The sequence below is a fragment of a genome, unplaced genomic scaffold (genome assembly GCF_019419815.1).
Source record: "Pyrus x bretschneideri cultivar Hongxiangsu unplaced genomic scaffold, Pyrus_bretschneideri_v1 Contig44, whole genome shotgun sequence".
Classification (NCBI taxonomy): domain Eukaryota; kingdom Viridiplantae; phylum Streptophyta; class Magnoliopsida; order Rosales; family Rosaceae; genus Pyrus; species Pyrus x bretschneideri.
The window spans coordinates 3,673,762-3,687,513 of record NW_025999768.1 but is presented as its reverse complement, the minus strand read 5'-3'; the positions used below and the strand labels follow the sequence as shown (position 1 = coordinate 3,687,513).

General features: G+C 37.6%; 2 protein-coding genes and 1 pseudogene across 3 annotated transcripts; 2 read left to right on the top strand and 1 right to left on the bottom strand.

Moving 5' to 3' along the window:
• Positions 1-3,970: 3,970 nt before the first annotated feature.
• Positions 3,971-6,436, bottom strand: LOC103955974 (annotated as a pseudogene).
• A 2,053-nt stretch (positions 6,437-8,489) lies between these two features.
• On the top strand, positions 8,490-10,001 carry LOC103956067 (zinc finger MYM-type protein 1-like). The gene is made up of 3 exons (XM_048566973.1): positions 8,490-8,715; positions 8,817-9,870; positions 9,932-10,001. The coding sequence occupies exons 1-3, from the start codon at positions 8,490-8,492 to the stop codon at positions 9,999-10,001; spliced, it is 1,350 nt and encodes a 449-aa protein (XP_048422930.1).
• A 1,571-nt stretch (positions 10,002-11,572) lies between these two features.
• Positions 11,573-13,086, top strand: LOC103955972 (cytochrome c oxidase subunit 6B-like protein new16). Of its 2 annotated transcripts, none has more exons than XM_009367890.3 (4): positions 11,573-11,734; positions 11,840-11,977; positions 12,131-12,206; positions 12,590-13,086. In XM_009367890.3, the coding sequence occupies exons 1-4, from the start codon at positions 11,651-11,653 to the stop codon at positions 12,595-12,597; spliced, it is 306 nt and encodes a 101-aa protein (XP_009366165.1). In that variant the 5' UTR covers positions 11,573-11,650; the 3' UTR covers positions 12,598-13,086. The 2 variants fall into 2 exon arrangements, with proteins under 2 accessions (XP_009366165.1, XP_009366164.2); XM_009367889.2 differs by having other exon boundaries at positions 12,131-12,254.
• The last annotated feature ends 666 nt before the right edge of the window (positions 13,087-13,752 follow it).

Here is a 13,752-nt window from a genome sequence, read left to right as displayed (position 1 = left end):
CACTTGCCCTTGCCCACCTAAAATGGGGGGACTTGCTCTTAGGTGTGGAAGGTGTGCCATAGAGACATATGGTCATACACTCGTACACTATATTTTTGTCATTTATTTCAATTCGACCAATCTTATGTCCATTTTCATACATCAGAACCATTTTTTATTTGTTAGTTCTTATAATTTTTTTTATCAAAATTTACACTGATCATACTTTCAAGGATTACTTATCTGAACATTTTTACACACAAGTCGTTACCACACCAACCACAACAACAATGACAAAAGACACGAGTAGTCGGCGAACAACAAACTTTTTATTTGTTTTCTCTTTATGTTTGTAAGAACTACAAAGTAATTTTTTTTTTTTTTTAAGTTGAGCAATAGCATTAGTAGCTAGGTTAGAAGTTAATTGTTAGGTGAAAGGGAAATCGATGGAGATCGAACCTGCACCAAAGTACATGAACTTGAATGCTTTCCAACACTGTAATAAAAAAGTCATTTGCCAACAACAAAGTAAATTAAGTAAAATAGTTATTGATCACAAAAACAAAAACTAATAAAAGATATCTAGCTGTTTACAGCAAATGATAAAAAAATAATGACATTAAAAAAACTAGAGCAAGAACCCGAGATATGGTACGTAACATCCCTAGCGTCTAGAATTATTTCCTTTTGTTTGGTAATATCCACATGCCCTTGTCTTAGACTCCTCAATTGTTGCCATGTTTCATGAGCTCCTCCTCCTCCTGCAGCAACATCCCCATTGCTCCCACCGCTCGACGAAACCACCATTTCTTCACAAACACCAAACTCGCTCATCAGACCCATCGTCTCAAAATTCTCAACTGGTTCTGAAAATTCCATCTTTATCCAAGCCTCTAGGGTTTTGCCCTTTCGATTGTTTTGCACTTTGCCAAGATAGAGACCATACTTGTTCCTCAAGATAAGAAAACCTAATTCAGCATGGAATCAACAAAGATTACTATAGAGACTCGGTCTGACCTGAGCGGCAATTAATTACACTTCTAAGAGCAATATCTCCGAATTATATGCAAGCATGCACAAAATATCACAAAACTTGTCAGCTAAAAACCATTAAGAGTACATTAACCCATTTCAGTCTAACATCCTGTAAGTTCAAAGTGACCGTGAGCAAAGCTAGACACAGAAGATATCCCGCCCTTTTATTCATCAGTCCTGGATACAAACATGACACAAACATTCATCTCTTTATTTTAATTACTAAAAACATGATACAAACATTCATCTCTTTATTTTACCAAATCAGGTTGAGAGGTTTGGCCTGGGCTCGCCACGTTGTGGTAGTTGATGGACTGGTGTCGGCCACCACGGATGCACAAATGGAAAGAGGTGCAAACAACATATTGTCCGATTTGTAGACACCTTTGACATCTCTCTTGTACGAGTATTGCACCTGATAACGTCTTGCTTGTTCCAGTCTCTGGTATTATCTATAACCAGATACACCAAGTCCTCGTTATTCTGGTCGAAAACCACCGCTCTAATATGATTTATATTTGGACTAATCACAACCATTTCTTCATCCCCCAAGTATACGCTCTTATAAGGTTTCACACACAAACTGCCTGCTCCCCCGTGGATCATGACCGTCTGATCACCTTCCTTTGCTTCATTCACCTCCCAAATAGACAGAGTGCGAGTAGGAGATTAGTACACGCACATCCGCGGGCGCTCATCAAGCGTAACTAGGCAATCCATTAAACCGGAATCCCACTCGCCACACTCACTGAAAAAGCATTTATAATGAGTTCTAGATAAACTAGTATTATCACTGTTGTCGATCATGAACGGATCAAACCCAATAAGAACCTCTCCTCCACCGCCCAGCCAATACATCATTCTGTTGGAAGCAACGCCAATGCTCTCTCTACACAGGTCTCCTACTGCGAAGGCGGATGGGGATGACAAAACGAACTCCCTCCATTCACCGGTCTCCGAAAAGAAGATCTGCGCTTTGATTTCGCAGGAAACTACATCATCATCATTATCATCATCAACACTAGGATCAATTAATCTAACAACCCTGTACTTATATTCCGCATTAAGCTGGATGATGTCCCCTTGCTGATCATCTTTCCTATAGTTATAGTAGGGAAGATCGCAGGTGAACCCCACGGTTACATACTCGTAGACTTGAGGTGGGGGAGGAAGAGGAACCCACTGGACTGTGTGTGGATTGCAGATGTAGTAATCGCGCTGACTGTACTCACTTGCACAGCACAAAACTAAGTCGTTGTAGGCACCTACCACAATTGGCTCTTGTTTCAAACCGTGGATACTCACAAGCCTTCTGAACAACTGAGCTAGGGGCCTAGAGGATGGCGAAACTCTATTAAGGAATTCCTCCCCTTTTATGCTTATGGCAGTACCTATTGGCTTTTTCTTACGATTCCTTTGAACGCATAGGAAAAGGCGGATAAAATGAGGATCTGACAGGAGAGTGCACCAACGCTTGGAAACCAGCTTGCATTGCGAAACGGACTTAAAACAAGGAAGTCTACAAAGGATTTCAACTAATAAAGACTCTGGAAGATCATCAATATTTCTTGATGATGGCCTGGTTGCTGTTGGTGTTGAGAATATTTTTTGTCTTTTAGGGTGATGAATATGATCATCAGAGGCCGAGGCCGGTGGAGGTGGTGCTGCTGCTGGAGATGACTGGGTTATTGTACTGCTGCGGGGTCTTTTCCTAGCTATAATAGTATGATCAGGGCCTAGACCTCTCATGGCGACCGGCATGAATCTAATCAGATGAAAGAAAGAAGAATTGAACTGAAGTGGGAGAGAAATACAAGCAAGGCTAGCCACAATTGAATCACAGGAATGACATGTAATTTTATAGCCACTCAACGCACTATCTATATTCCTTAACCTCCTACCAATAGGAATAGAATAAGTAATAATCCTAATCTTACAAGGATTAGGAATCCTAACCCTAATGAAAATATATTAGGAACAGAAACGGGGAAATAAATAAGGGGTATTTGATAGTACATACTAACTGCTTAGTTCCGCTCGTTGCATTGCATTCCCGGAAACCGATCGTGCTCAAAAATATTTTATAAGAACAAAAATATCTTATAAGGACATGCGGCACGATGCTGATGTGAGTGGTTAAATTTTTTTATTGAAAATATGAATATGGATTTTTAATAAATAATGACACGTGACTTGATATATGTATGTTTTTTTACAGAACGTGATATTATCAGAATGTTTTTTGTAATTACTATTTTGAAACTTCATAACTTATTTTGAAAATAACTTTAAATCTAATGGGTGTAAAATTTATCCTTAATTAGCCCCACTCTTAAAATTTGTGTTTTTGGAATGGTTTGTTTTATTTTAGGTGAAGTATCTTTGTGCATGGTGTACTTCATTCACATTGCAAGTAGATTGGGTTTTAGAAATATGTTTTCCAAAATTTCGTGGGCGTAACTAATTATTCAGAAAATCAATAACAAAAAACGCAAACAAAATCAATCATAAGCTAAAATTTCATTATTTACAAAAATACATTAAATAAAAATATACAAATCAGTTGTGTCACCATCATCTTGACCCAATAAGTCCGTTGACTTTTTTAAGATAGTGACCATACTTATTCCTAAGATAAGAAAACCTGATTCAGTATGGAATCAACAAAGAGTACTATAGAGATTCTTACAATCTAAGGGTTTGACCTGAGCGGCAATTAATTACACTTCTAACAGCAATATATATCTGCGAATTATATGCAAGCATGCACAAAATATCACAAAACTTATCACCTAAAAACCATTAAGAGTACATTAATCCATTTCAGTCTAACATCCTGTAAGTTCAAAAGGACGGATGTATGTTTAGTAATCAGAACGTAATTAATCATATTCCCTGCAAAAACTCAAACAACAAATTCTGAGGCATTGGAGGGTGAACCATAACACCTGCGAGGCTAATGGGCCACCTCGTTGCAGATCTCCACGCCGAAAAGCCTGAAACGTTTCTTTTCATCAGCAAGGATTCCTTCAGCTTCATTCATATTTTGGCTCACAGGTTCAAGTTTACAGTTATCATACTGGTAATTTTTAGCATCATTCTCAACCAAGCAGCTAACATCTTCGCTTTCGACGCCATCCCAGTTAACTTTAACCATGTAAAATGTTTGAGGCTCCTTGTTGCCATTGTCCCCCAGTTGCTTGTACTGGCATTGGAAGAATGTAAGAATGTCTTTTGCCTTCAAATGGTGCGTCTTTACGAACCGACTCCAACCCTTGGTGAACACAAAACTCCTGCTGCTCTTCCAATAACAGTACCGGAAAGTCCACGACCTCATCATATTATCATAAAACACTAGCTGGCTGGAGCAACTCTCGACCTTCTGACTTGTGGCTTCAGACATGCTGGGAAAGCACCGTTTGGCATTGCTAACCGGTATCACAAATCTATTCAGCTTACCAACATCACTTGGTGTCAGCTCTTTTTGGAAAAGAAGTCGGTTCAACATCTTTCCATTTCCGTTGTTATGCACCCTAGCCAAGCTGCCAAATTGGATATCACTCCTCAAACTCTCCCTTGCAGCGCGACTCTTTCGATATTCTAAGAACTCGGCCTGGTAGGAACCATCCTTGATCATTCTCAACACAGCTTCTTTAGAGTACTGATTTTGAAAGTGTGGTTCTTCAAAGGTGAATTTGGTCCATGGAAAGTTGCGATGGCAATCACAACCACGAAGCTTGATTGCAGCGCTATCATAAGCCATAGCTGCTTCGTTCTCAGAGCTGAACGTGCCAAGCCAAACCCTTTCGTGATTGGCATATATCTGGGCACCCCAATGCCCATTTGGCTGCTCAACAACTCCCTTGAACCTTTTCGATACACGCCTACTAGCACCATCTGCTGAGTCATTCGTCGCAAGGCTTTGACCGCAAACTTCTCCAGTCTTACATTTCACTCCTTTGTTTGAGACCGTGCTTGACATGTCCTCTTCCATAACGCTTCTGCAGTAATAACTAATAGGAAATTTTAAAACAGAAGGCAAAAAATGTATGAACGAATTATTAATGTTAATAATTAATTAGCACAATTTTATGTTCACTAATTAGCTCACATTGAGGGTCTTTGTGATAAGATAAGACTCCAGAATTGAATGGACTGTATAAAAGTATTGGTAGAAGAGTAAACAGATAAAAAAAATTTGAAAAAATTAAAGCCTTTCTCTTTTTTCTTTTGGATTGAAAAAGATCATATATTGATTGAGCATCCAAAACAGACAATCGCATCTTGAAAATTTCATATTAAATAGCTTACTTTAAAAAAAGAAAAACAGTGACACAAAAACTTAAATTATGAAAACTAGTTTTGATTAGGAAGAAGTACATAATAGTAAAAAGCTATAGTAATTGTTCCTTCTTAACAAGTCAACCCAAAAAAGGAGAATTCTCGTGGCACTCATCACTTGTTAACACCAATTTACATCAAGGACTCGAAAATTATCTATAGTTACTACTTTCACACCAAAAGAAGAAAAAAAATCTCATAGCACACGTCATTTATTAACACGTAAACAATTTATGAAATCTTCTTCAACGACTCAAATTTAGTATCAAATCAATTTCTCGTAAATAAAATCCAAGTCCAGAAAAAAAAAAAAAAAAAAAAAAAAAAGATAGAATCTTTGGCAAGCGTCGCTTATTAACACGTAAAAAATTTACGTTAAGGATTCGAAAAGTATCTGTAAGTACTGCACCTTCATAACAATTCAAAAAAATAAAAGAGAGAGAATCTCATAACATGCGTCGCTTATTAGCACGTAAACAATTTACGAAATCTTCTTCAATGACTCAAATTCATTATCAAAATCAATTTCTCATAAATAAAATTCAAGTTCTTTATCATCAACTAGTAATTACCAGGGCAGTTTCGCAAATGAAAACCATTAGTGAAAGAAACAATTAAATAAAACTACATGAAGTGAAATCTTTTAAGTAGATAACGACTGTTACCTCGACGAGTAACCCGCTGCAAATAAATGGAAGCAGCAAAACTGTTGCTCCTCCTGAAGCTAAAACAAGTTCCTCTCAGAGAAACAAAACAAAAACCAACAACATATATAGAAGAACATCAAAAACTCTATTTGGGCCAGCCTAGATAAAGCTAACACAAACCCTAGCTGTTTAATACATTCATTCACCTTGGAAACACAGAAAAAATCTTACCCAAAAAAGGGCAGTAAATCAGAATCCAGGAAAATCTGGCAGTTGTAAAAGGTAATTGATGGCACCAGAAAAAGTTTATAAATTTCTGTCCATATTTGGCACTGCGCTGTGACCCACAAGGGCTTACGTTTCCTCTTTCCACCTCCAAATTTCACAACAAAACCCGGATTTGAGTTGAAACCGGAAAATTTGGCTGTCATCATCAATGCACCCAAACAAAAGAAAATCCAATCAGCAAGTTCAAATCGTTACGAATATGAAAGAAATTGGGTAATGTTAGGGTGATTAAATTTGAAGACAAAGTTTTGAAAACTAAAGAAAATGAAAATTGACGATTGGTTTATTACTTAAACATTGGTAAACGTGCTTATTTCTATTGGGGACACATCATTTAATTTGCAAATTAAATCTCTAGATTTAGTCTCCCTATCATTACTCGAAATAAATTAATTAGGTTAATGTTAAGGAGACTAAGTTTATAAACTAAATTTGCAAACTAAATGATGTGTCACTAATTGTAATGAGCACGTTTATCAGCGCTTAAGTAATAAATCAATCATCAACTTCCATGTCCTTTAGTCTTCAAAATTTAGTTTTCAAATTTTGTTTCTCTAGCATTACCCCGTTAATTATTGTCTAGGTTTTGAAGAAAATAATGCTTTCTGACAGGGACGGATCTACAGAGGGTCCTGGGAGGTCCCAGGACCCCTCAACCATCCTAAAATGTTGCTAGAAATTTTCCGAAGGACCCCTCGTACTCGAACACGAGGCCTGTGCTGCTGTGCAGACTGTCTGTGTTGCTGCAGCAGCAGGTTGCAGGTTGCAACGGAGAAGAAGAAAACAGGGGAGAAGAAAAAAAACAGGGCATTAAAAAAATTGGTCCAAAACGCAGTGTTTTGGCCTATTTTTTTTTTTTTTTTTTTTATTAAACCAATGAAATCAACATTTGCAATTGGTCCACCGTTTGCAACATGATTACATATTTTTTTTGAAAGTCTAGCCCCACATGGGCCATCTTTCCTGTCGTCCCTTTCACTTCTCCTTTCCCCGTTCCTTCCACTGCTTTTCCCCCTAATCCCCCCATCTTTCTTATATTCACCCAAAACCCTAAATTTCTAATCCCACCCAATCCCATATTATAATTACATTACTCCAATATTATACCTCCACTTGTTTCAATTCTCCAAGCCACCACTATTTGGTTCCAAATTCAAGTAAGTTTTTTGGTATTCTAATCTAATCTCAATTAAATTATATTAGATATTGGTGGAGATTTTTAGTCTATTATTGATATGATTGTTGATGTGTTTTATGTTTGTATACTCATTTTATAATTGAAATTTAGATGGAATTTTTGTTTATTGGTTGATTGGTATATGTTTTGTGTTTTTGGTTAAATGTGTAGTTTAGAAATAAGAAATATGGAAAGATTTTTCAAGCCAAAGCCAATAGCACCATCTACTTGTTCGGGTAGTTCAAGCTCAAGACAAAATGAGTGTGACATTGATTTTAATAATCTTGAGAGAGACCCGGGAAAAAGAATTCGAATGAAGGACTATCCTTCTAATATTCAAGATGAGGTCCGCAGAGCATATTTGCAAATGGGACCTTGTAGGCCTACAAAGTATGAGTTCCCATACACTTTGCATGCAAAGAAAAAGCGACGATTTGTTGTTTCGTGGTTTGAAGAATATGATTGGTTGGAGTATAGTATATCTAAAGATGCGGCATTTTGTCTTCATTGCTATCTCTTTAAAATCAACTTTTCACAATTAGGAAGCGATGCCTTCACTGGGGTAGGCTTTAAGAAATGGAAGAATGCAAGAGAATGTTTTGACAAACATGTTAGTCATATTGGTAGTTTCCACAATAAAGCTAGAGAAGCGGCTAGTTATCTAATGAACCAAAAGACACATATTGAAGCAGTTGTGATCAAACAATCAGAAGAAGGGTGTATGAAATATCGTCTTTGCTTGAATGCATCAATAGATTGCACTAAGTTCTTGTTGCGACAAGGCCTTCCTTTTCGTGGCCGTGATGAAAGTGACACTTCGAATAATAGGGGGAATTATTTAGAGCTCTTGCAATTCCTTGCAGATCATGATGAGAAAATAAAGGAAGTTGTGTTGGAAAATGCTCCGGGAAATCTCAAGCTAATAGCTCCTTCAATTCAAAAAGATATTGTCAATTCATGTGCCTTCGAAACTATTAAGGCTATTATGAAAGAAGTGAAAGAGAGTAAATTTTTTTTCTATAATGGTAGATGAATCACGTGATATTTCAACAAATGAGCAAATGGCGGTGATTTTGCGTTATGTGGACAACAAAGGTCAAGTAATTGAAAGGTTCATGGGATTCCAACATGTTACCGAAACAACTTCAAGTAAACTAAAGGAGTTCATTGATGAGTTCTTGAAACTACATGACTTGAGCTACTCCAACTTACGAGGTCAAGGTTATGATGGTGCGAGTAATATGAGAGGTGAGTTTAATGGCCTTAAAAAAAAAATTTAGATGAAGAAAGTTGTGCATTTTATGTTCATTGTTTTGCTCATCAACTACAATTAGCTCTTGTTGCCATAGCAAAGAAAAACTCCGATGTTGCCGCTTTTTTCACATTGACTAATAGTTTGGTAAATGTTGTTGGATGCTCATGTAAGCGTCGTGATGCACTTAGAGAAAAACAACAAGAAAATCTCTTGAAAGCTATTGAAAATGATTGTCTTGAAACGGGGCAAGGGTTAAATCAAGAAACTAGTCTCAAACGTGCTGGGGATACACGGTGGAATTCACATTATGGTGCTTTGATTAGTTTGATTACAATGTTCTCATCTGTGGTGGATGTGCTTGACATGATTGTTAAAGATTGCTACAATGATAGTGTTGGTGAAGCAAAAAGGTTATTAAAAGATTTACAATCTTTTGAGTTTGTGTTCCTCCTCTTTTTGATGAAATCCATATTAGGAGTTACAAACGATTTGTCACAAGCATTGCAAAAAAAAGATCAAGAGATTGTGAATGCAATGGCTTTAGTCAAGACATGTAAAGAACAACTACGTTGCATGAGGAATGATGAAAATTTTGATATTTTGGTTGATAAAGTATCATCTTTTTGCGTTGAACATGAAATTGAGGTGCCTAATATGGATGATTTATATGTCATTCAAGGGAAGTCATTGCGTAAGGCTCCAAGAAAGACCAATTGCTTTTTCGAGGTCATTGATTTCCAACTTACAGAATTAGATGATCGCTTCGCTGAAGGTAATACCGAATTGCTTATTTGCTTGGCATGCTTGAATCCGAATGATTCATTTGTAGCTTTTGATAAAGAGAAGCTTGTTCGCCTTGCTCATATGTATCCTAAAGATTTCACGGATCGAGATAGATCGGCACTTCAAGATCAACTTGATATTTACATTCATTTTGTGCGTTCTGATAATGATTTTTCTCAATTGCGGGGAATTAATGAGCTTGCTAAGAAAATGGTGGAGAAAGGGTTGCATCGAACATTTGCATATGTATATTTGCTTGTTCAGTTGGCTTTGGTTTTACCGGTTGCAACTGCTTCAGTGGAAAGGGCATTTTCCGCTATGAATATCATTAAGGGTCCACTTCGCAACAAAATGGGAGATCAATGGTTGAGTGACAGCTTAGTTGTTTACATTGAGAAAGATGTTTTTCATGTATTGGTAATGAAGCTATCATGGAACATTTTCAGACCATGAAACCTCGTCGTGGACGCTTGAATTAGGATTTTATAGCTTGTAATATTGTTATGCAAATGATTTTTGAATAAAATGTATTATATTTAACTTTTCAATGTTATTTTTGTCTATAAATTTTTTAACCTTTATTATTGGGATCCCCGAGTTTAAAATCCTAGATCCGTCACTGCTTTCTGATGGTGTGGCAGACATGGCCAAGCAATTGGCTAAAAGGGTGTGCTCCTTTTTTTAGAGTGTCTGGAACATGGGCCGTTACGCCATTATACAAGTATCATTTCACTTTTATAATGACATATAGCATATATGCCCGTATTTCGGACATATTGAAAAATCTCTCGTTTGCATGGTATGTATGGTATATATTATTTAATTAATTATTGTGATACATATATTTATGGTATGTATGTATCAAACTATCTGGGCATTAATTTGTTTCTTTTTGTATCGTAATCCTTCTGTCATATCCTTTTTGTATGGTAATCCTTCTTCTGTCATGTCCCAAAGAGGAGAAAAGGGAATGTCGGAGGGTCTGCCTGGGAAAATGAAAAAAAAAATAAAAAACAATTGCTTGAAAAAAATAGAGATATATATAGGGGACAAATAAATAAATAAAATGCAATGGTTATTTTCTTGGAAGAATGAAAGAAAGAAATAAGAGTGCACCTGGAAATTGGAAGCTGATGAGATTGTAGCTATGTAGGCGGAAGAGAGAGAGAGAGAGAGAGAGAGAGAGAGAGAGAGTGCGAGGAGGAACACAGAAAGGATGGAAATCGAGGGCAGCGTAGGTGGGCGGTGGGCGGTGGGCGGCTGACAGAAAGAGAACTGAGCACGCAGCACCATTCAACTCACTGCGTACTAGTCCAGTCTACTACTCTCCCTTATCCATTCAACTCACTTCATACAGCAGCTTATATTTTTAATCTTCTGTTTATAGCTGACTACATTGTCTATCTTCTTCCTCAATTAACATACCTACTCCCCACTCTACTCTAGCTAAAGTTTATTTTGTATAGAAGGGATTCGTAGCTCAACTTGTCAAGAGCTTGTACCATCGAATATGAGGTCACAAATAAAATGTTCGCCTTATATAAATTAAGGTGTGTTTTTTTTATATGTAATCAATATAAGAAATTAGATATCCATTTTAGTACTATGTGCTTATCAATTTTATGAGAATCAAAACACAAATAATATATCTGAAATGGGATTTTGAACCTAGAACATCTTTCTAATATTGGAACGAAGAGCACTACTAGACTAAGACCTAGTTGATAACTTTCCGAACAACTAGGATGAAAATAGGTGATATGTACGTAACTGTTGCAAAGAAGTTGTCATCATTTTTTAACACATTGGTGGTTTGGTACTCAAAGAATGTACCAAGCAACAAGATAAACTCAACACATTGGTGGTGTTGGTACTCAAAGAAAGTATAGACTAATATACATCCACTCCATTTGCACTTGTAGTGTGAACAGTGTCCACATATGAACCTATGGCCCTATGGTCTAGAGGCCCATACAATCACAGTCCAATCAAGTCGGTCCACGACCACTGCTGCTTTAACACCCGACCCGGCCCAACGCGGCCCACTCACCCATACGCGCCATCGGATCTTGCGGAGCAGTCCTCTCCGACTCGCAGCAACCGAATCAAAGATTCAGAGCTTTTCTCTCTTCTGCTTTCGAATCAATGGCCAAGGAAGCTTACGCCGCACGAAACCCAGATGAGGTTCACATAGACGTGCTCTCCAATGCCAGACAAGCTTGCTATAAGGTCCTATTTCGCACTCAATCTCTCTGCTCCGTTCTTTCTCTTCTGAAATGTAAATGTCAAGGATTGAAATTTGGGGTTTAATCTGCAACTTGATGTGCTTGAAAGGCTCGGGACGCTTTCTATGCGTGTGTGGAGAAAGAATCGGACAAGAAGCAGACCGAAATCGCATCGAAGGGCCTGTTGTACGCAGCAGAATGCAAAGCTTCGAGGGAGGAGTTTGTCAAACACTGCCGTACTTCTTGGGTAAAATCTGAAATCCCCAATTCTAAAGTTTCAAATTTTACTTCACAATGTGGGATTTTGGGTTTCATGGAGCTCAAAGTTTTTGTTTTTATTTATTGGATTTTTGTTATTTATTTAGTTTTAATCTCTTGAGGGGTTTTGGAAATGGTTTAGGTGAAGCATTTTGATGCGCTCTACTGCAAGAACAAGAGTCTGAAGAGGCTTTTGGATGATAAGGATTCGAGGAGAGGTCCGTTGTCACTTCCACAGCCTTACACTTTCAAGCCTACCACCACTGGTTAAAACTTTTCATGTCAATTTTGGTTGAATAAATCAGTTTAATGTGTTGTTGTACAGCAATAGTAATGTGGGATTAATGCCTAGAGCTTGCTTCTTACGGGTAAAAGATTCGTATGAAGAAAATAAGTATCGGTTTCTGACTCCATTTTCGTGGATCACATGTCAAATGCTTACTGAATACATTTACGTACATCTGCACTTATGTTTTATAACGATACTGCTATGATACTCTGCTTTGTTTCGACTCATACTTTGGCGGGAATGGGTTTAGTTTTACATAAAACTTAGGATACCCATAATTGCAGTGAATGGAACGTTTATCCATTTTGGCAGGGGTATAAAGCTTGACTTGGCCCCTGAAGACTGAAGGAATCATCCTGATCGGTTCCTGGGTTCTTGTTCAATTCATTATCCGGTGGGAGGCGGAGATCTATACTGGTTTTGAGGCTTGCAGAGGGGTGGTACCACTTTTGGAAGTCGTCAGTTTTTGGTGTCCATTTATGTTTGAATAAGAAACATTGGAGAAGAAAGGTGTCTATACCTGCCGAAATGTGCTTTTCGCACAATTTTATTTTGTATTAATTTGAATGCTTACGTAGTTGTAATACTTCCCTGTGGTTCTTAAGTTTGATGTTCTTTACACACCTAAGACATCTAGGCAATCGGAAGAATGAAATAGGTAGCATGTGGTCAATCCCGGTGTTCTGATCGAAGGTAGCCATGGAGAGAATGTAGAGAATTTCAGAGCTTAGTCAATATGAGAAGCTGAGGATTTTCGGAGCCAAAACAGTCAGTAAACTGGTTATGATAAGAAAACTTCAATTTGTTTACAGGTTTATGAGACTTGAAACTGGAGTGGAGATGCTTTGCTTAGTTTCTCAATAGCGAAACTGGATGATGTGATTAGGAATGCAGTAGAAAATCCTTGATACATTCCTTCTGTTTTTCCGGCTTTTTACATGACAGGGTTTAGATCTTGATTTCTCGAGCTAGAGATCATGTGCTTGATGTGATATTTTTTACATCTGCATTTGGAATGACTTTGTGAAACTGCAGATCGTGCTTCTTGCTAGCGACAGTTGATACAAGCATATCGAATTCATTGTTGTAGGTTACTGACATGTTCTTTTTAGCTCTGGAACCACATTTCACAGGTTTGAAGAATCCTGCAAGTTCAGAGAGTTTGCTTGTATTGTTCCCCTCAAATTTGGACACAATTTTGCGAAAAAAATCGCAAAACCAACACGATTAGGTCGTTTAGTAACTTGTTGAATTTGAACTAATCAAAATCAATTGGTTCTGGGATTGAATTGAATTCGGAGCAGTTTTGTTCAGATCGCGATCTGATGAAGGCTGCACTTGCAGATGAGTGCCACCTTTCTTTATATGAAGGAATTTCATCTCAGTTTTTCTCTTTTCTAAGTATAAGAAAAACGTCGGTAAGGTTGCGCAATTAGGAAAGCTCTCATAGTAAGTGGAACCACCAAAAGGTCGGA